General features: G+C 33.2%; 1 protein-coding gene and 1 long non-coding RNA gene across 3 annotated transcripts; both read left to right on the top strand.

Moving 5' to 3' along the window:
* Positions 1-4,993: 4,993 nt before the first annotated feature.
* LOC120208560 (beta-glucuronosyltransferase GlcAT14A-like) lies at positions 4,994-8,148 on the top strand. The gene is made up of 4 exons (XM_039207793.1): positions 4,994-5,616; positions 5,726-5,801; positions 5,879-5,994; positions 7,586-8,148. Exons 1-4 carry the CDS (start codon positions 5,127-5,129, stop codon positions 7,768-7,770), a joined length of 867 nt encoding a protein of 288 aa, XP_039063724.1. The 5' UTR covers positions 4,994-5,126; the 3' UTR covers positions 7,771-8,148.
* Positions 8,149-8,381: 233 nt separating this feature from the next.
* Positions 8,382-23,788, top strand: LOC120208579. Of its 2 annotated transcripts, XR_005524325.1 has the most exons (4): positions 8,382-8,462; positions 8,570-8,625; positions 9,788-9,830; positions 23,683-23,788. It is a non-coding gene; the product is annotated as an uncharacterized LOC120208579 (long non-coding RNA). The 2 variants fall into 2 exon arrangements; XR_005524324.1 differs by lacking the exon at positions 8,382-8,462 and having other exon boundaries at positions 8,522-8,625.
* The last annotated feature ends 308 nt before the right edge of the window (positions 23,789-24,096 follow it).

Raw genomic sequence — 24,096 nt, 5'->3', positions numbered from 1 at the left:
GATAGGGGTATGACTTTTTGTCTCAAAAAAGATAAAGGCAATGTTTCAAAGTCTCAAAGAAAGGTAAAGTCAAAATTTGGTTCTTTGGTAATGACCATGAATTATACCGGGTAAACATTCGAGAGGTTTTATTTTTGGTTTTAAATGGTATAAGAAATGTCTAATCTTGTCATATGTCAAAAATCTATAATTTTTGAAGAACTAAAAGAATATGTAATTCATTCGATATTAGAAGAACTACTAGATTAAAACTCGTTCAATTGCTCAACCTTAGAAGGTAGCATAAATACAATTATTAAAAGATAAAAAAATATTTAAGCAAATATTAAAGACAAAACAAAAAACAAGTTCAAACAAAACAATGCTCTTAATGCAATTGCAAAATGCTTCACGGTAGATGCAAAGATCTCTTCTTGATTAGCATCAGAATGCCCCATCATTCTTCGAATGTCCATGCTCCTGAATCAATCAGATTTTAGACCTTGCGCTTCAATGCCCCATAATTCTCAGTAGTGTGTGAATGAAGTTGATCAGTTAGAAACACTTCCTCAGAGTTCCCACGAGATATAATTAATGTATTAAAAAATGCTTAAATGAATGTCATGCAAAATGCAAAGATGCAAATGCATATGCAAAAGGTGTTAATCACAATGGTGAATATCACAGAACAATTTTCACCAGAGATAAAAGCCTCCACATTACAAGATAGTCCATTTTACAGACATGTTTTCGCTTAGATGTTGAGTCTGAAGTGGATCACTGCTTCGTCTCGAATCTTCGTCCTCGAAAATGATGCCCCTCAAGCGTTTTGTAACCTAACTCCGTTAATGCCCCGACTGTGCTAAATTCAGTATGTCGCTCCTTGATGACTAGCGATAAAATGAACTTAAATAAGGCTCTACTGTCGGATTATTCCTCGGATCAGTGGATCATCACTTCAGTCTCGAATGTTGCATGATATTTGAGCAAGTCTCATTCTTATACTATGAACTTCTTTTAGCTCTCGATGCATGTCTGTGTACGTTACTGCTTTATTAAAAACTTTTACCTCTTCTTGTGAAAATTTTCTCTCTAATATTCCCTTGCGGATCAACATTTTTGTAGTATGTCATGACGATGCAACGCAATGCAAAGAAGGATGAAAAATGACACAAACAAAAAAAGAAATAAATTAGTATTGGTAAGATAATTGATACAGATAAAAATGTTATTAAGGGATGAATATAACACCTATCCCGTCATGATATCTACCCGAACATACTTTTTATTAAATAGCATTCCAACTCGGACATGCTTTCTACCTAAAATGATTAATTTTCAAGAAAATAATCTTAACTGTATGACATCTAGTTCACATGCTTTTATTCAATAAAATTTAAAGCAAAAGGAAAGGTTCAGAAACACTCCTCTTTTGTGTAGACTTATCTTGGGTACGTACTAACGGACAGAGGATCAGTATGACTATACCTAGGGTGACCGTTCTACAGTTCACTATATGCATGGTTTCAGCTCTATGAGGAGAGGGTACTCGAATTGTCCTTGATGTCGATGCCCCCTTGGGCTGCCAAACCCTCGATCCTCACCCATTATAGGTTTCGAACGGAACAATTTCAATTCGAGGGGATTCACTTCCTTATACCCATACGAGGAATAAATCCCTACGAAGGTATAAGGCATGTATCTTAGGGGTTATTTGCTAAAACTTATACGAAGAATAAATTTTTACGAGAGTAAAGAATTCACCCAACTTATCTGGAACAAAGCTCGGGTCTAGAGCTTATATCATGCAAATGCACGTGATGTGTTTGAGGAGGAGTGTACAAACCTTTGACTCAAAAGGAAACGAAAAAAACTTGACAAAAACCTCAACAAAGCTTAAAAATACATTAAAACGTTAGTACGATAATTTAAATAAATAAAGAAATTAGAAAAACTTTAATAAATGGATCATAACCTAACTATAGACTCGAACTTATAATTTCCACCACAACAACAATGTGTACTATAGCCTGACTCTCTAAAAAAAAGTCCTCAACCATTTTTTTTAAACAATTAAATATTATAAATAATAATTACGACTTTTATTTGGAAAAATTGACGATTTTAAATTGGTTTGTATTAAATTGAAAGGGAGTCGCCATTGACCTTTGGGCTAGGTAGGTCGAATATCTAAAACGTCTTTTGAAACAATTTTAAGAAAAATCATTTTTAAGACAAAAACTGGTCTGTGTTATCAAATATTCAATTTAACGAGTCAGGGAGTCGATTACGCGTGGGGAATGATATTCACCCCCACAACGCCCAAAATTAGTACTTAGTTGTTTACACGTTGTCAAAAATGATGGAAATTATGAATCGAATATATAGTTAAAATGTAATCCATTTATTGAAGTTTAATTAATTTACTTCAAATTATTTATTAGGGAAAATCCTTTAATTCGAAAAGAAATTTTGAGATTTGCTCATCCTCCGACGGAAAAATTATCACTCCTATTTCTTGACCAAAAAGAATATTCCCTCATCGATATATAAGAAACATAAATCGAATATAAATTGAATATTGGCATTTGCATAAAAATAAAATAAGTCGCTATGTATAGAAACATGTTTGTCATTATTTGACTTAAATAAAAATAAATTAATTAACACTTTTTTTAAAAAAAAAATTTGATTTATTTTGAGTTCATGTTTCGTTTGAATGTTGTATCGGATCACACTACTTCGATCAAGCAGTGCTTTCCACACCCATTCTACAAAAAAAAAATTCTTGAAAAATTTCGAGTAATGTTTAAAATATTATTGAAGAAAAATGAGTATTTTATAAATCAATAAATAATTAATTATAAAAGAAATAAAAATAAATACCAATGCAAAAGGGAACATACGTGTAGTAAATAGAATATATTTATTACATACATGTATTTACTTAAAACTATAGCAAATATTTTATAGTAATATAACGTATATATACTCGCACAAAATACAAGTGATAAAAAATATTGATTTCCGAACAGGACAAACCAAAATTCTCATAGATTTAAATCATGTCTTGGAAAGTGATTAAATAACAAAAGATAAATTACATAGCATTAATGTAAACATGAGAAAAGAACCGTAAAAAAAGGTATATACTTCTATACGTATATAAATATCTATTCTGAAATATAGGCATTAAAATAAAATAAATAAAAAACATATTTTACTGGAAATTAAAACTAATTAAAATAGGAAACATATACTAAAGAGCAAGAATATAATCACATACATGGCAGTAGCAAGGACCAAAATAAATAAAATAACAATTCCATGCCCAAATCACAAGAAAATAAATTTTATTAGTGACTACAATAAAATAAAGTAAAGTTCATTAGCTATATTCGAATAAATGGCATAGCAGAATATGACTAAATTAAAATAAAATAGAAACAATATACTTAAATCGAAGAAATACCAAAACGACATGTCTAGTGACTAAAACGTGAGAACACAGCCAAGATTGGGGAGCTAAAAGTGATTTTCTTCTGCAACAGATGACTAAGATGCAAAAAACCCAGAAACGAAAGGACCTAAACGTAGTTATACCTTAATTTAATGACCAGGATATAATAAGGTACCTAATGTACATGGACATGTGGGTAATTAACACACAACAATGACCTAAATGCAAAAACACGCTAAAGCTGTAGGGACCTTAGCGTGATTTTCCCAAAATGTCAAGGAGACATAATACCTCTCTTCTGTTTTAGCTTGCCCGTAAACTAACCCTAAAAACCAAGCCATTCGACTCCTCTCTTCCTCTCCCCTCTACCCCTTTCTCATCCACAATGCCGCCAAAACCAAAACCAACTTGACCACCATGCTCCGATGATGGCCTCCCCCAACGCCTCAAAACCCGAAGCCGACGACATCCTCGGCCCCGACAGAAAACAACATCGACGAGATGAGCTCTAAATCTATACCTCTTTTTATTTTATTTTTTTTCTTAGAATGATAGTACTCGCATGCTAAAACACGAAAAAAAAAAGAGGAAGAAGCAGGGACTCATACCTTCGAGTTTGAAATTTTCGGTTCTTTTATTTGATTCTACAAATTGTTTCTGCTGTTACACTCTTTTTTTTTGGTTGGGTTTTTCCCTCTCTGTTTTTTTCCTGATCGGAGGTCCCCTTTTTACACTGATTTGGGGTTTTTATATAACCCATTACATATGTAAAAAAAATAAGAAAATGATGTTGTTGTTGATGTGTTTGGTGACTGAAGCTGTTGAGAAGCATGGTTGCACAGGGCATGTGTGAGGCGTGGTGTTGGCGTGGGGGTGCTGTGGAGCAGGGCATGGGCATCAGTTGGGTTGGTGGTGGCTTCGGGTCGGATCCTGGGTTGCTGGGCCTGATACTGGATCGATTTGGGTCTGAAGTCTGGGTTCTTGGTGAGCTGTTGGTTGGCTTGTAATGGTGGACTGCTGGGCCTACAAAAATCTAATAAAATAATTAATAATAATAATTAATATATATTTTTTTAGATCCGAATAAAAACGGGTGTTTATAGATATTATTTTAGTGTGGCAAGTTATGTTAACAACCATTGAACACATCATAATCTCCTTAGTGACTTAAAGATGGAGTGAGATAATTAAATATAAAATTAAAATTAAAATTTAATAAATTAAAATTTAATATTATAATTAACAAAAGAAAAAAAAACACAAATATAAACGAGTAATCGAACAAAGTAATATCTAGTATATTTTATCCTTCCTTTTATTCCCATTTGCAAATGAGTAAGTGTCGTCAACTTCCCATATCTTCAAGTTCATCACCACCTTAGGATAAAATGGAAATTTCAAAAAACTCAACGAAATTCCATAAATATCCATACTCAAACCCAATCATTTTCCATATAAAAATAGGCAAAACAGTCATTACATCACCTAACCAGTAGGTATTTTATTGTTATTGCAGTGACAGATGGAGCCCTTCACTTCTAAGTAAGCAATCCTCCATTGCTTCAAATCCACACACTTTCATTTTGTTCTTTACCAAAATCTCCACAAATCCCATCCACTCCATTATCTTTCTTCTTTCTTCTTTCTTCGTCCTAATTGTCTCAGTTTTCAGTTTCTGAAACTAAACATGGGGATCAAAGCTTTCATGGTCTCCTTCATCCTCACTTCAATTCTCTTGTCTGTTCTGTACCTCCCAACCAAACTAGTCATCCCCATTACAAGGTTCAACCCCATGTCAACCTTAAACATCGTACAAAAGTCCAACATGACATATCCGGTTACCTTTGCCTACTTAATCTCAGCATCCAAAGGGGACATAATCAAGCTAAAACGTGCCCTACATGCATTGTATCACCCTGGAAATCGGTACCTGATTCATCTGGATTACGATGCGCCTGCCATGGAGCACAAGGAGATTGCAGAGTTCGTGTCGAATCACCCAGTTTTCAGCTCGCTCGGTAATGTCCATATCGTCGGGAAACCAAACTTGGTTACTTATAGAGGTCCGACTATGCTTGTTGCAACCCTTCATGTTATGTCCATGCTTTTGAGATGCTGCAAATGGGATTGGTTCATTAATCTCAGTGCTTCTGATTATCTTTTAGTAACTCAAGATGGTATGGTGAGTGCCCTTGTTTTGATTCCTTTTCTTTAATGGGTTTTGCATGATTATGCAAGTTCTTATGAGTAATGAGCTTATTTGTTTTCTGGGTTTTCTTCTTTTAGATCTGATTCATGCCTTTTCTGGTTTGCCAAAAGATCTCAATTTCATTCAGCATACCAGTCAACTGGGTTGGAAACGGTAAGAAAATTTTGCTTCAATCTTGTTTTTTTTTAACAATTCAATTGGTTTACAGTAAATATGATTAAAATTTACAGGAACAAGAGAGGAAAACCTATAATAATAGACCCAGGGCTTTACAGCAAGAACAAGTCAGACATCTGGTGGGTAATTAAACAATGGACACTGCCCACTGCTTTCAAGCTTTATACAGGTTATTTCTCCATTTTTGTCCCCTGGTTTTTCTTTGGCGTAATATCAAAAATAGCCCCTAATATTTAATGGTCATTTAGACCCTTATTTTTTTTAGCAGTTTGATTTCAAACGTTTCACTTTGGGTAAAAAAGTTCCCTCTATATATCAAAACTAATAATTAACACACTATTAATACTTTAAAATAAGAGATTTTTAAACTTAAAATAAAACATTGATGGCTAAAATACTCCAAAAAAAAATAGAAAAAAATGATTATTGAGTCAAATGTTAAAGATATTTTCGACCTAAAATGAAATGTAAAAATTAAAATACTCTAAAAAATAAAATAAATGATAAAATGATCATTTTAATAAATATTGAAGGTTAATTTTGACATTATACCTTTTTATTTTAAATTCTTCAAGAAGAAATTTCATTTATCTTCACCCTGTGAGCTCTCCAACAAAGTGAAGGAACATTATATCGGAAGGTGCCATATCTCATGCACATGGTCCATGCATTAGAATTTATTAGCAACTCAGAAAACTAAAAGATTTTTGGAATTATGTAAAACTTCGTCCCTGTGCTTTTTTGATTCATTATTTTGTTTATTAGATTGTTTTCAGATCAATCCACTGCCGACAAAATGATTCTTTATAGATTTGCTTAAAATATAAATACAGAAAGTTGAAGGTCCTAGTTTGTAAAATTAGTGCTCATGGTTACGTACGGTTAGTGAGCTGTTGGTTGCTTAGAAACTGATTTTTAATCACCCACCAAATGGAAGTATCTTTTGAAAGATGCATCTTTACCTATGTGACAAGTCATTTGAGTGGTTTCTCTAACATTGACTCAAATTTATCCCTTAAGATTAAAATAAAAAAAATATGAAGAATAATGAGTCAGAAACGTAAAAAAATGTATGAATATTATTAGAAAAAACGTGAACGAGTGCATATTTAAAAGATTATATTTAAAATTCTAAAAATTCATATATAAACCATATAAGATTTAAGAAAGTATGGTAACAAATGCACTTTTGAGTTGAGATGTTTAATATGAGTCTTATCGAGTTTAAGAATTGTTTTTGACAGCTCAAAAGTAACAGATTTTTTATCATGATTCTTTTAAATCTCACATTGTTAGTATATGAGTTTTTTTTCCAAGTATTTAAATATAACCTTTTAAATATGCATTGAGTGATTGAAGATAAGGTCTATACACATGCATTGTCGCGGTTGTCCGATCGTGCATACCGACAGCATATGTTGCTTTTTTAAAATAAAATTTGTATAATCTTTTTGTGCTTTAGTCCATTATTCTTCATTATTTTTATTTTTGTCCTAAGTGACGTAAGCGTCAGAGAAATGATCTGAATGATTTATTATGTACATAAAGATGTATTCTCTAAAACACACATTTAAATCTAAATGATTCCCCAGTAGTTTGTGATGCTGCATGACTAGCAACTCTAGAGTTTCATGTCCATTTATTCAACAATATTGTTATGGATCACACACATTCTTTTACAAAATCTGAATGATTATCCATAAGAAATCTCCATTTAAGCCAAGGCCAATCCATCATTAATTTGCTTCAAAATCCAACAGGCTCCGCTTGGACAGTGATCTCAAGATCATTTGCAGAGTATTCCATTATAGGCTGGGATAACCTGCCAAGAACTCTACTTCTTTACTACACCAACTTCGTGTCTTCACCAGAAGGTTACTTTCATACATTGATATGCAACTCGGCAGACTACAAAAACACAACAGTGAACCATGACCTTCATTAAATCACATGGGACAATCCCCCAAAACAGCACCCGAGGTTGCTGGGTCCAGGAGGTTAAAAGCTCTGGTAACAAAAATTGTTTCTGCAAGGAGTTTCAGTAGGAGACAGTGTAGACCATAGATTTATTCCATTTTTTCCTCCCTACTTAAAATGAATCAATTGAAACAGAAATTTGTATGAAGATAATAAGGATGTTTTGTCAGCAAGAAGTGTGTTTGATGAAATGACTGAGAGTAGTGCTACTTGGAATGCCATGATTAAAGGCTATAGTTTACAAAGGTAGAGAGAGCTAAGAAATGCTGTAGAGAAGCTTGGGTGCTGTTTAGAGAGAGGTTAAATGATGTATCTGCGCAGAATCCTACCACGGTATGTGTTCTTTCAGCTTGTTATCGATGGAGAGAGCTAAAGGTGCTTATCGAATGAATCAATCAATTTGAATCGATCATAAATTGAGTAGTACTGGATTTGACTCTAAAATTATTTGACTCGTTCATTTTCATTATAATTTTATATTTTTTTAATAAAAATAATTACTTCAATTTTTGTAAAAAAATATATGAAACAATAAACATAGTAAAATACAATATAAATACATACAGAGGAGATATAAATACAAAGCTTTGGTTAGATTTATGCTACTTTTTCTGGGTTTCTCTTATCTTCTTCTTTCCTGTGTTGCTGTTCCCACAACCAGTAAGTCTGATGTCTTAGCTTTTCTTGCATTTTTTTATGTTAACATTTTGGTTTTTTAATGAAAAATTTTATTCATAGATTTTATTAAAATTATACTTTGTTTATAGGAAGCCTCAAATAAAACAAGGAACTGCCGTCTTCTGTTCAAGATTTACTTGCTCACGTCTCCTCTCTCTCTTCCATGTTTATAGTTTTGAAGAGGTATTTTTTTCCTTTCATTTTTAATCCAAAATTATTATTACCCTATAAGTTTGCATTTAATTATTGTATTTTGCATATCGTTATATTAGCGGAATGATTAAGGATGTTCGTATTGTTCCATTTTGTATCGGGTTGTATCCCGACATTTATCTTGAAAACGTAATATTTCTCTACTTAATCTAAAAAAATTGTGTTTTGTTTGGTTGTTTCTCCAACAAAATGCTAAAATTAGCCCCAATAATAATCATTTTGGTCTCTACTATTTTTGGAGCATTTTGATTCTTAACATTTCATTTTATGATAGAAATACTTCTATTTTGGAGCGTTAATTGTTTGCTAACTAATGATTTATATTTAAAGATAGACCTTATCACCGCAACATGAAACTTTATAAATCAAAATGGTCTAAAAAATAGGGTAAACTACATGTTTTATACCTAAACTATTACTTTTGTTCCATTTTATTACCTAAACTTTATTTTTTTTTTCTTCAAAATCATACTTAATGTATAGTTTAGGTTTCATTTTGATATCTCGCTATTAAAAACTTAATGGAACTACTGTATGTGGCATTTTTATTGATAAATTACATCATTAATTACTCAACTATCTTCTCACTCTTATTTTAGTCACTAAAGTTTATTTTTTTTTAATTTAACTATTCAACTTTCAAATTGCTCATGTTTTAATCACTCTAATGTATTTTATTAATAATTTTTGTCATTACTTTTTTTATTATTATTTTATTAATATATAATTAAAATAAAAAATTAAATTTGAAAGTTAGAGTGATTAAATTATGATTAATTTGAAAGTTAATTAATTAAATTAAAAAATTTAAACTCCAGTGACCAAAATAGGAATGAGAAGATAATTGAGTGATGAATGATGTAATCTACCCATAAAAAGTGCCAGGTACAACAGTTTCATTATGATTTTAACGTCGAGGTACCAAAATGAGATTGAAAAAAACGTTAGGTATGATTTTAAAAAAAATAAAAAATTAAGTATCAAAATAGGACTAAAGTAATAGTTTAGGTACTAAATGTGTAGTTTACTCAAAAAATAAGAACATCATTTTGTAGGAGCATTTGTTCGACATTGTGTGTATTTTGTTTTTGCAGGATGTAATGAAATTGAATGATGCTAAGGAGTTGTTGGGGGAATGTAACAACCCGAAAATCCGAGAAAAAATATATATATTTATTGGTGAAATTTGGTGATTAAATTAAAAGTTTTGAAAACTTGTAAGTCATTTTAGAAGTTGAAGAAAATTCAGGGACCAAGCTCTGAATTCCTCCAAGGAGTGTCGGCAAGCTTGATGATTTAAGTGTGTTTTCTGATTGTAAATCAGAAAACACAAATGTTAATTTGCTTAAACTTTCTTCCTCTCACACCTCTACTTTCAAGCCCAATTTCGTCGACGTCCGACCTTTGATCATCAAATTGAAACCACCATCGTGTTCATATTTGGTCTGTGAACAAAATCCAGTAAATCAATTATAGCGAAACGCTGCCAAACACCGTGAATTTCGAATCAACGTCTCGACATTTTTTTAGCACCACCACCGAGAAAATCTTAAATTCATCTCCGATCGTTGATGTGTTTTTTACACCTCCCGCACCATCGTTGTAACATCCCAAACTATGGGTTAGTGGCTAAATTGTAAATTTTTAGAATTTGGTGATTAAAGTGGAAAAGTTGAAAAGTTTAATGATTTATTTGAAAGTATTTCCTGAAGGGTTGTTAGTAATTATTAAAAAAATTAAAGGGCAAAATGGTCATTTAACTTGAAAATGATATACAGGCATGTGGGGATAAGGATGAGGAGATATTTTCTCCACTTCATCATCTTCTTCTTCATCATACGAGAGAAAGGGAGCCAAGCTTGCAAAGGTAAATTTTCCAATTAGTTGATTATTTGTTGATTTAAAGTTTGAGTTTTGATCATTAGATGATAACTAAGCTTATGGAAAGCTTAAGTTATCTTAAGATCAAAAGATAAAGAAGTTATGAAGAATTAAAGAGAATGGGTTCTTAAGTGAATTTCCGGAAAAGAGTTGATAAGTTGAATTTGAAACTAAATTTGACTTGTCATCAACTTAATTAAGAGATATAAAGTGATAGAATTGAATTTAGAGTATATTGAAAATTTGGGTATGATTATTGATTTTTATATGGAGAATAGGATTTTGAGGTTGAGATGTGATAAATGAGTAGAAATTGGTTTAAGTATGTATATTTGAATTAAGAATATGAAAGGGAATGAAACATGAAGAATTAAAGTTGGAAATAGTGAATTTTCGTGCATGAACAGTGATTTCTGGGCAGGTGCATCGATACACTATGAGTATGTACCGATGAACTAAGACAAATTTTGAAGGTGCATCGATACATTAAGGATTGCATCGATGCATGGGAATTTTGAAGCTATGTTGTGTACCGATGCACCTATAGTGCATCGATACACCCCTAAAGGAAAAATGGAATTTTGGTTCATTAAACTAGATTAAGTTATTAACATCAAGTTATAAGGTTTAGGCTTCTGATAATCATCTCGAAAATTATGTTTATGTAGATATTGAGCCTAAACAAGTTCCGGAACAATCAAAGAATTAGGATCGAATCAAAGCAATGCTAAGGTGAGTGCAATTTAATTGTACTTATGTTTTGATCAAACATTGGCTTGCGATGAGCCAGTGATGGAGTTACTATGGTAAGAAGTGACTCCTAAAATGTTATATGATTGATGTGATTCTTATGAGTGTATATGTTAAATGATATGTGTGAGTACATGTTAATGTGATTGTGAATAGGTATAAAGGAAACAAGTAATGATATAAGAATATATTATAAGATATATGACATAAAAATGTGATGGTAAGTCATGTGAAAGAACCATGAGATACATAAGCTTATATGAATATGTGATGTGAATGTATATATGAATATATGATATTAAGTGAATGAACATAGATAACATATATATGATGATATAAGAATAAAATATGAATCAAATGATATGAGTTATATGGGAAAAATATATGTGAACGAGATATGATATATATGTTTATGTGAAACCATGCAAAGTGATACGAGCTATATGGCATATGAATATGAAATCATATGAAAAGTGACATGAGAGTAAACTACGTGATTATATACACATGTGATATATGTTATGAGACATGACCAATGTGAGATAGATGTTTAAACATACATGTGGAATGTGACAGAAGAAAAGAAATTTGTGATCATAAGAGCAAGGATATGAAATGTTATAAATGATAATGCCCATGTTATGTAAAATGAGAGCTAGTGGTATAGTTGGCATACCAAGAGTCAAGGCTTTACCTATATTCTACGAAACATATGGACAGAATTACCTATGTCTTTCGGGACATATGGACAGTATACCTATATTCTAAGGAACATATGGACAGTTTACCTAGGTTCTTCGGGACCTATGGATAGTTTCCGAGGTTCTTTATGACCTCTGGATAGGTCATTCGGGACATTTATACGAGTTGTGGTGACAACATAGTGGTGCACAACCTCAATGTACTCAAATACCTTAAGTTCTTAATAATGTACATGGACTTATAAAAGGTTATCAAAGGTAATTGTATAATTATATGATGTTATGTGTGTTTTTTTAGGATATGATAAATATGTTATATGATATACAAAAATGATAAATACAAGATCATATGATAAATAGAGAATTCAATAATGATGGTATATGTGCATATATGTATTTTGATATATGAAATGTTTTATGGTTTTTATTATATGTTTATAAGCCTCACTAAGTCATAGACTTAACGTGTGATTGTTTCACACGTAGGTTCCAAGAAGAGGAAGAATGATAAAAGCTAAGCAAGACAGTTCAGTTCTCCTTTCCAAAGATGAGATCAGAAAAGAAATGTATAGTATGTATTTTGTAATAAGGATAGTGGTTGGCATGTAAATAAATGATTAAATCCGATATGTTCTAATCGGTTTTGAAAAGTCATACGATTGAGTTTTGTAATGTTTTAAATGCGTATATGTAATTGATTAATTTTATACGAATGAAAGCTTAGATTTTTATGAGTTTATACGTATTTTTACAAAAGTTATTGTAGTAGTGCATCGATGCACTGTAGCAGTGCATCGATACACAATTTATATTCGAAATATTTCGCTGTTCACGGTACTGTTCATATCGTATTTTACTGTTCATAAAATGTATATTTTCTTAAATTGGTTAGAACAAACACAATTCAATAATATATGATCGTATTTTCTTTATATAAGTTCAAATATTATGTTATTTTGCAACAATAAAGGTTTTGAAAAGACAATGCGACATCTCAGACTCGTATTTGGGTCAGATACGGGTTGGGGTGTTACAATCGTGTTTCTTGTTTCGTTTGGAGTCTGACTGTGTCCACCTTGTCTCCGTCAGCGGCGGCGCGTGAGGAGGTGAAGCGGTCAAAGTTTCGTATTTGTTAAAATCGAGCTCTCCACCATTCAAAATTGTGAACCAAGCTTTGTAAGTGCCTCAATATCACTTAAAATAATTTTTAGGAATTTTTCCGGGAATTTTACGACACCGTATCACTGTTCACGCGCCACCCCCCGAGAGTGGGCATCGTCTGGCCGCAGTGTGTTAATTTTGTAATTAATTTATATTTGGGTACTATTTGTGTAAAAACTCAGGTGTTAGTTTTGTAAATATTTGTAGAAGGTGGCTACTTTTGTAATTATTTTCGGTTAGGGTGATATTTGTTAAAAACGATCGACTGTTAACCGTTGACATGCACTGACCGTTGACCGGAGTTGACTACTATTGACCAGAACTTTGACCGGCGTTAAACGACTTTTGACTTTGACCGGGTATACCTATTCTAACGTTTTTCGACGTCTTGAATCCGTTTTTGTGGTCCGTTTTGCCAAATTCGAACCCGGTAAACTATTTTTCACTGATTTATCATCCGATTCCGTAATCCGTTAAGTCAAATTCAAACTCGTAAGCCTCTAAATTGATAGTCAAACCCGAAAAATGCATATATACTTAATAGTTTTAGCTTTGAATAATTAAGTAAGACTTGGGACTGATAAATTATTATTGTTTGAATATACAAGAGACTCTCTTGATCGTTCGATAGCTCGACCCAACTCCTCTAGATCAGTTAAACCACATGTGCCAATATTCACCCGTATGACCCGTAAATTTTATGATTTCAGGAATTAATTATGTTACTCATTAGTAATATAGTGTTATTATGAATTAGGTTCAAAAACTGTAGCAGAGCGTGGTGAGGCCAGTAATCACTAGATCTACTATTTGAACCTATTATCGAGGTGTGTTCCCTATATATTACTGAACTATTTTATTTGTTTTAACATGTGGTATACTGAATTCTATGGTTACTATTTCATTGATGAACCGATTCATTTTGAGACACTTACCAAGCTCGGTTCACAATTTTGAATTGCAGAGAGCTTGATTCCGAAACATAGAAAACTTTGACTTTCTCACCCCTCCATGTCCCGGCGACGACGGAGAAACGGAGAACACCGATAGACTCGAAACGATGCAAGGAACTCGATGGTGAGGGAGGTATCGAAAATGGATGGTCGGATTGTCGTGAATCGACGAAAAACCAACGGAAATTAAGTTAAAACCAATGATACTTCGAACTGAAATTAACGACGAACGACGACGATTCACGATGAAAGGTTTGAGAGGTTTTGTTCATCGGTTGATAATGAATACGATGATGGTTTCGGTTCGTCAAACAGATGTTAGACGGTGAGTATATCGGAGTTGAAAGGAGGGTTGAGGGAAAGAGGAAAAATGGAAAAAATCTAGAAACTGATCGGGGGACGGATATTATAATTCATCCCATAAAAAAATGGGTAAACCATGAGTTTAGTCACTGAATTTCCTGCACTTCTTAAAATGGTCTGCCAATTTTGAAATTTTACAATTTAATCCTTATTTTCTTCCAAAATACCAATTAAATCTAATACTTTATAATTCCAAAAATTTAACCCCTAAATTGGGGTATTACAATTCTCCCCTCCTTAAAAGAATTTCGTCCTCGAAATTCATTCAAGTCACATAATTGCAGAAATAAAACTTCAATCAGTTTTTTTCATAACTTCACATAACTTTTATAGAAGCATAAGTCCTCTACAATCCTTTGCCAGTTGATTTTACATTCTTATCACTATTCTTCCTCAGTCCAATAAAATAATCAGAACCAATTTATCCTTGTAAAATCAATTCAGCCTTGGTTATAAGAATATGCTCATAGAGCAGTAGCATATCCAAATTTTATTTCCGGAGTTGAATCGAAATTTCTCAGATGAGTAACTCTCACATGGCTTATGAGATACTTTACAGAGTTTAGACAGACATTACTGGTATTTCTTTTTGCAAAGGTAGAGTCTTAACGAATAGAAAACTTAGGTTTACTCATTACAGATAGAGACTCAATCTTGGAGTTCTGGCTCAGAGAAGTATGATTGTAGTCTAGGGGCATGTACTGATCAGACATCATTTTGAAATTCGACAGGTCGATCTATCTTGAAAATTTTGACTCAAACCATAGCTCTGATACCACTAAATATAACCCCCTCAGACCGATACGAATAGCTCGATCCGATCTGGAGTGTAACATTAAGGCCACCGGAGCGACTCACCGTAAAAATAGCGAAAAATTTAAAACTTTTGTCAAAATATATAACTCATAAAATGATTTATTATTATTCAGAAATAAAATAGGTTTTTTATACTTAAAATGAAATACAATCTACTTGCCCCTAATCACATGTACCATCCTCTAAAAGCAATGCCGGAAGAACTCTCTTATTGATATCGATAGTTGTACTGGTACAATTCTTTTAACCTCCAATGGCGAGTAATAGAGTGAACTTCGGAAAACTCAATAATACAGAACTGCCAGATGATGCTACATGACACGCAGATAAATGGAAAGCCATATAATTTCCTTATTTAATCAGACATATACCAGTTGCAGAATAATCTGGGGTTCCATCAGTAGTTCATCAAGTTGAAGCCATGAAGATCACAGTTCATAGGAAGCATTCAAAGTATGATATTTTCAGGAGATCGAATAGGATATCTAGTGTGTTCCAATCAAAACCTGTGAAAAGATATAAATATTTTAAAACCATAGTTGAACCCCAAATCAAACTCCATTTACAGTTCCCCAGAACTGCATCCATAGGGCTTCCCTCGGCACACAGTAAAAGGGGAGCCAACCTAAGGATATACCTTGAGGTCTAGTCAAGGATATCCTTAGATCCATAGGGTTACCTTAAGCACACAACAAAAAGGGAACCAATCTAAGGATATACCTTGGGACTACCCAAGGGTATCCTTAGATCCGTAGGGTTACCTTATGCACACAACAAAGGAAACCAACCTAAGGATATACCTTGGGTCTACCTAAAGACATCATTAGATTCGTAGGGTTACCTTAAGCACACAACAAAAGGAACCAACCTAAGGAAATACCTTGGGCCCTACCCAAGATATCCTTAGGTCCGTAAGGATTTACAGTCGGATCAGGGTTGTGCCTCCATACTCCAGATTCATATCCATAAAAAATCCAGTAGAAATCAGTTTTATCCGTAAATCATAATACATGGATCGTGATCCAGTAATATATCATAATCGAGATAATAAAATAAATCTTATAACCAATTTCCACTTATACACCATAAGTAGTCAAATGATTAACCCAAGGGAGTGCCTTGGGGCCCAAGAGCCTACCCAAAGATCACCTTAGGTCCTTAAAAAATTTCCAGTTTGATCAGAGCTGTACTTCCAGTCTACCCATATACTATCCCAGAAAAATAGTTCAAGTATAACCAGTGAAACCTAAAACCATAGTTCATAAACCAGTAATTTCTGTGATTCCATAAATCAAAAACAATTCATATTTCTCGATAAAACCATAATCATATACCATATTGCCATGGTTCATAAACCAGTAAATCAATACTTACGTTAAACTCATTTCAAAACATATAAAAACCGTCATGTAGTATATATGGAACACACTAGAGGATCCAAGTATCTCTCAGAGTCATTTTATAATCATCAATATGGATAACATGAAACTTATGCAATGTGATCGGACTCCAGGAACGAGGTCCTATTGAAGAGAATTGATTACTAACCAATCTAATCATACCTTTAAGATTGATACTTTAGAATCCCACTATGTTTTCATATGCATCCGGAATAACCAGAGTGATTTCAGTCGATAAAGAAGAAACGAATATTCAGGGCAATTACCATCCATGACAATCGATCGGATTATCAAACAACTTGAGCTGAACAACTCTTAGAACTGATACCTATAGACTAGTCAATTCATTTCCCTTCCTGGTATTCACTCTATAATACTAACAATTCTTGTCCATAGATAATCTTCAGAATCATCGCTAAATATACCTTAAGGAATCGAACAGGTATCCGTATAATCTTTACTTGCTTTCCACATTACAACAATATCAAGAATTGATGACATATTTGATTCTTAGTTCATAACCCATAGGGATCGTACATCATACAAGTTCATTGTATTTCCAGACTCATCCAATTACTTACTAAATTCTCCGTCATTAAGGTTACTTGGTTCATTTAGCAATTAATTCTATCTCGGCTACTTCAGAGTTTTCCAGAGTAATTCAGACACTTATGAGCTTTGGATACATGTTTTACTGTCGTTCAGTTCACTTTGGTCATATGCTAAAATCATTTTGGTATTCGTGGTTGATTTATCTCACGAACATCCACTTCTTAATATCGAATGCGCTCTAGCGTTGAGCTGAGCTGAGTACTATAATAATTATCATCAATCCAAACTTGAGGAGACGAACAAACATTCAAGTGGTACCTATGTTATTCAGGTACTGACATAGCATTAGAGTTAGTCAACTCACTTAAGTTGAGTTCCATAACTTTTAAGGGTAATATAACACCCATGTTTATTTGGATTCCTTAATGAATCCAAAATATTTACTTAGTCTAGGCCACAAGGGTATTTTGGTCATTTTGGTGCTCAATGTTTTTCTATTCATTTCAAAGCTTGAGGATATCTATTTATTCCTGAGCTTGGTGATATTCTTGAGTTATTTCCATTATAGGGGTATTTTGGTCATTTTATAGATCTAGGTATTTCAATCATTTCCTTCCGTCTGGTCTTATTATTTAATCCAAACTTATCATTTACGTCAGTCCTTTCTAACCATTCTAACAAAAGAGCACCATCTATAAAAATATTATGCATGTACTTACTCAATTCGGTAATTTCCAGGTTAAAAGTCTTTTCAAATGTTACTAACAAATTATCAGGAATTTTCCATACAAAAGTAGGAACTCAACAACCAAATCAGTAATTTATCGGTTTAAATACAAATCCTCAAAATACTTTCTCATTCAGGGTCAACTCGGACTATTTTTATCTCTCAGGAGCATTTTTGTAATTTCTTAACAGATAATTTCGATATTAACTCTTAACGAAAATAATTATAATTTAGAGATTCTATGGTTAATTACTTTACCGAACATTCTCTGTTCTTGAAATGATTCCTTAACAGACTTCTAGTATCTTGTACAAACCCTCTTGGGGTTAAAAATCAATTATCCAAATCTTCTAAGAAAAAATAGCATTTCTTATGCACATTTGTAATTTTACCATATCAATATGTCTTTTCAGAGTTATTAACCAACTTCTAGGGACAATTCTTGTCATCTTACAACATAAGGATATTTTCGTAATTTTTACCCTACCGAAGTATTCTCATAATTTTACATCCAAGTACCTTTGATGAAATAAATTATATATTACAGATCCAAACTGATTCCTTTATCACTAAACACAGAACTTGTAAATTTTAATTCTAACAATCTCTATAAAAGTCATATGTACCATAATCAGTTACCAAATTTTTACCATATTCGAATCGAGTGTAGAAATTAATTAACTACATAAATGAGACCAACATTATCTTATTCATGCATTTACCAATATTCACATGTTCCATAAAGCATAAAGAGGTAGTAAAGTATTACCTCGATTTCCATGCCATACTGATCGACCATAAAAATTCTATTCGAACGCCCTCGATCTTTAATTCAACTTCCAATAATTCCTCAGATACATATCAACATAAATTATATAAAAAACAGAGCTTAATTACGATAAACGGATCGAATCAGGTGATTAATCAGTGAAAACCACCTTATCGGGTTCAAATTTGGTAAAATAAACCCTAAAAACGGATTTAGAACATCAAAAAATGTCAGAATAGATATACCCGGTCAAAGTCAACGGCCGTTCAACGCACGACAACGCCGGTCAAAGTTCTAGTCAACTATGGTCAACGTATGTCAACAGTCAACAGTTTTACACAAATATCACCCTAACAGAAATTAATTACAAATTTAGCACCCCCTACGCGCAGTGGCGGCACGTGAACAATGATACGGTGTCAGAAAATTCACAGAAAAATTTTTAAAAATTATTTTAAGGCATTTTGAGAAACTTACCAAGCTTTGTTCACAATTTTGACTTTCTCACCCCTCCACGCGTCTGCGACGACGGAGAAACGGAGAACACCGGTAGACTCGGAATGATGCAAGGAACACGATGGTGCGGGAGGTGTCAAAAACGGATGGCCGGATAGTCGTGAATCGACGAAAAACCAACGAAAATCGAGTTAAAATTGACGATACTTTGAACTAAAATTAACGACGAACGACGACGATTCACGACGAAAGGTTTGAGGGGTTTTGTTCATCGGTTGATAATGAACACGATGGTGGTTTCGGTTCATCAAACGGACCTCGGACGCTGAGTAGATCGGAGTTGAAAGGACTCCAATCTACTCACCGTTCGGCCTCCGACCGACGAACCAAAACCACCATTGTGTTCGTTGTCAACCGATGAACAAAACCCCTCAAACCTTTCGTCGTGAATCGTCGTTGTTCGTCGTTATTTTCAGTTGGAAGTATCGTCAGTTTTAACTCGATTTCCGTTGTTTTTTCGTCAATTCACGTTGATCTGACCATCCATTTTCGACACCTCCCACACCATCATGTTCCTTGCATCATTCCAAGTCGACCGGTGTCCTCTGTTCACGCGCCGCCATGCGCGTAGGGGTGCTAATTTTATAATTAATTTCTGTTAGGGTGCTATTTGTGTAAAACTCGGGTGTTAGTTTTGTAACTATTTTTAGAAGGTGGGTAAATTTGTAACTAATTTCTGTTAGGGTGATATTTGCATAAAATTGTTGACTGTTGACCGTTGACCGACATTGATCAAAGTTGACCAGAACTTTGACCGGTGTTGACCGGCCGTTGAACGACCGTTGACTTTTTTCGGGTACACCTATCCTGACATTTTTCGACGTCCTGAGTCTGATTCCGCAGTTCATTTTTCAAAATTCGGACCTGAAAGTCTTGAAATTGCCAGTCAAACTCATTGACTTTGATTTTGACTTTGACCGGAAAGTCAAAATTTTCTAGAAGTCATATTTTATGTTTTTCGACGTCCTAAATACGTTTTTGCAGTCTGTTTCACCAAATTCGAACCCGGTAAGTTGGTTTTCACTGATTTATCACCAGATTCGATCTGTTTTTTTCGAATTAAGCTCCATTTTTTTTGTAATTTTTATTGATATGCATCTGAGGAATTATTGGAAGATGATTTCAAGATTAAGGGTGTTCGAATGAAATTTTTATGGTCGATCAGTATGGTACGGAAATTGAGGTAATACTTTACTACCTCTTTATGCTTTATAGAACATGTTGATATTGGTAAATGCATGAATAACATAATATTGGTCTCGTTTTTGTAGTTAATTAATTTCTACACTCGATTCGATTACGGTATAAATTCAGTAACTGATTATGGTTCATATAACTTTTATAAGAAATTGAGGGATTGTTATAATTAAATTACAAGTTCTGTGTTTAGTGATAAGGAATCAGCCTGGATTTATAACTTATAAATTATATCATCAAAGGTTAAATGTTAAAGGTACATGCATGAGAAATTATGAGAATACTCCGGTTTGGTAAAATTATGAAAATACACCTATGTTGTAAAATGACAAGAATTATCCCTGTAAGTTGATTAATAACTCTGAAAAGACTTATTGATCTGATAAAACTACAGATGTGCATAAGAAATGCAAGTTTGCTTAGAAAATTTGGATAACCGGTTTTTAACCCCAAGAGGGTTTGTGCAAGATATTAGAAGTTTGTTAAGGAATCATTTCAAGATCAGAGAATGTTCGGGAAAGCGATTAACTAGAGGATCTCTAAATTATAATTATTTTCGTTAAGAGTTAATATCGAAATTATATGGTTAAGAAATTACAAAAATGCCCTAGTGAGGTAAAAAAATAGTCCAAGTTGACCTTGAATGAGAAAGTATTTTGAGGATTCGTACTTAACTCGATAAATTACGAATTTGTTTGTTAAGATCCTGTCTTTGTGTAGAAAAATTCATGATATTTTGTTTGTAAAATCTGAGAAGGCACTTGGCCCGAAAATATCTGAGTTATGTGTAAATACCTAAAGAATGATTTATCGATGGTGCTCTGTTGTCAGAATTGTTTAAAAGGACTGAAGGAAATGATAAGATTAAATTAAATAATAAGACCGGATAGAAGAAAAAGATTAAAATACCCTAGACCTGTAAAATGACCAAAATACCTCTGTGGTGAAAATGACTCAAGAATATCACCAAGCTCATAAATGATTGGATATCCTCGAGCTCTGAAAAGAATGGAAGGAAACTAAGCACCGGAATGACCAAAATACCCTTATAACCTAAACTAAGTAGAGGTGTTGGATTAATTAAGGAATCCAAATAAACATGGATGTGGTACTGCTCTTAAAAGTTATGGATCACATATTAAGTCGAGCAACCAAAGCTAGTGTTATATCAGTACCTGAAAGACATAGATGTCACTTGAATGCGTGTTCGTATTCACAATTTTGGTTGGATGATAATTTTAGAAGTATGTAGCTCAGCTCAACTCTAGATCGCATTCAGTACTAAGAATTTGATATTCGTTAGACAAATCAACTACGATGACCAAATTGAACTGAACAGAAATACAAAATGTATCTGAAATTCAAAAATGTATGAATTACTCTGGAAAATCTTTGAAGTAATCGAGATAGAATTGATTGCTAAACGAACTGAGTAACCTCAATGACTGAGGATTAAACTGATAATTGGATGGGTTTGGGAACACTGTTGAACTGACATGATGAATTATCTTTATGGGTCATAAAACATGAATCAAGTACGTATGTATTTCCTGATATCGTTGAAACATGGAAATGAAATAAAGACTATTGGAAGATCTATTCAGCGATGATTACGAAGATGATTTATGGATAAGAATTGTTAGTATTAAAGAGTAAATACTCTACAAAGAAATAAATTGACGGGTCGACATGCATTAGTTCTAAGAGTTGTTCAGTTCAAATTGTTCGATAAGTTGATCGATCAACATAGATTGTAAATGTCTTGAATCTTTGTCTCTACATTTTCATATTGAATCACTTCGATCATGTCTGAAAATGCATGTAACGCAGAAGAAAAAGATTATGAATACCCTATTTGGTTCAATTGAGCTGAGATCATATGAATTTAAGTATATTCCTAAATACCCCTGATTGTTTGGGTAATGGAATTACTCGCAGTAAATATGAATCTAGAATTATTTTGTATAAAGGTTCCTGAACGTTTTCCTTATGCACATGGAAACATAGTGGAATTCTAAAGTATAAATCTGAAATGTCTGATTAGATTGGTTAGAAATCGATTCTCTTCAATAAGATATTATTCCTGTAATTCGATCAAATTGCACAGGTTCATATTATCCAAACTGATAACTACAAAATGCCTCTGAAAAGTACTTGGATTCTCTAGTGTATTCCATATATATTAAAAAAATTTGTTTTATTATTTTAACATGTGGTACACTGAAATCTATGGTTATTGTTTTATGGATGTACCGACTTAACGGTGATGGCTTATGGATTTGTATCCCGGTATAAATTGTATCTTGGAGATACAGATTTGTAAAGTACAGCTCTGATCAAGCTGAAAAATATTTATGGACCTAATGTGACTCTTAGGTAGGCTCTACGGCCCTGAGATCATTCTCGGGTAGGCCCTACGGCCCAAATATGTGTTCTTAGGTAAGCCTCATGGCCCCAAACTTTCTTGGGTAGGCTCTCAGGCCCTAAGATATTCCCTTAGGTTAACTCTTTATACGATGGTTTTAAAATACGAGTTTAAAAAGCTCCACTACAGTATGGTTTATGAGATTACTGAACTATCATTTGATTAGTGTACCTATTATGATTTTATCGTACTGATGGAACACACTAGACATCCTAGTCGATTTACTCAAAAGGTGATACTATGAATGCTTCTTATGAACTGAGATATTCATGACTTTTATTCAATGAACTATCAGTGGAACCCAGATTATTTTGAACATCGGTATACATCTGATGCAATAAGGAAATTATATGGCTTTCCATTTATCTGCATGGCATGAAGCATCATCTGGTAGTTCTGTGTTACTGAGCTTTCCGAAGCTCACTCTATTACTAACCCTTGCAGGTTAAAAGAATTGTACCAGTGCAACTATCGATTTCAGTAAGGGAGTTCTTCTGGCGTTGCTTGCAGAGTATGGTACATGTGATTAGGGGCATGTAATTGTATTTTGTTTTATATACGAGTCTGAAAATCTGTTTTATTTCGAATACTGGTAACTTTTATTTTGTACTCATAAATGATTTTATGAGTTTTCAAGTTTTAAGAAAAGTTTTAAATTTTCTGCTATTTTTACGGTGGGTCACTCAGGTAGCCCTAATGTGACACTCCAGATCGGATCCAGCTACCGCATCGGTCTGAAGGGGTTACACTTAGTGGTATCAGAGTTGTTGGGGGGAAGCTGATGCATTCACTGGATAAAGGTTGTTAATGGAGAGCGCTTATTATCCAAGGTCAAGTGCAAACAAGAACCATGACCCCAAAACTCTAGGGAGAGCTTAAAAAGAATCATAATTTTGATCGCCCATCATTAATAAATTAATAATGATGTTGATGTGTCACCATAACATATGTCACGTTATCATTAAAATAATAAAAAATATCACATCCACAGTTCTGTTAACTTTTTAGCTTTAGGTGACCAAAATAAAATCAAAATTTAACGTTAGTGATGATTTTGAAAAAGTAGTTAAGTGACCTAAACGAAACCAAAATAATAGTTAAGTTACTAAATACATAATTTACTCTAATATTTAAGGTTGTTATGCTTCTATCTCTAAAGATGTTGAGAAGACTATTGGGATATTTAATAGGA

The sequence above is a fragment of the Hibiscus syriacus genome, unplaced genomic scaffold (genome assembly GCF_006381635.1).
Source record: "Hibiscus syriacus cultivar Baekdansim isolate YM2019G1 unplaced genomic scaffold, ASM638163v2 tig00016637_pilon, whole genome shotgun sequence".
Taxonomy (NCBI): Eukaryota; Viridiplantae; Streptophyta; class Magnoliopsida; order Malvales; family Malvaceae; genus Hibiscus; species Hibiscus syriacus.
Note: the sequence above shows the minus strand (reverse complement) of the source record. Positions and strands in the feature narration are given on the sequence as shown.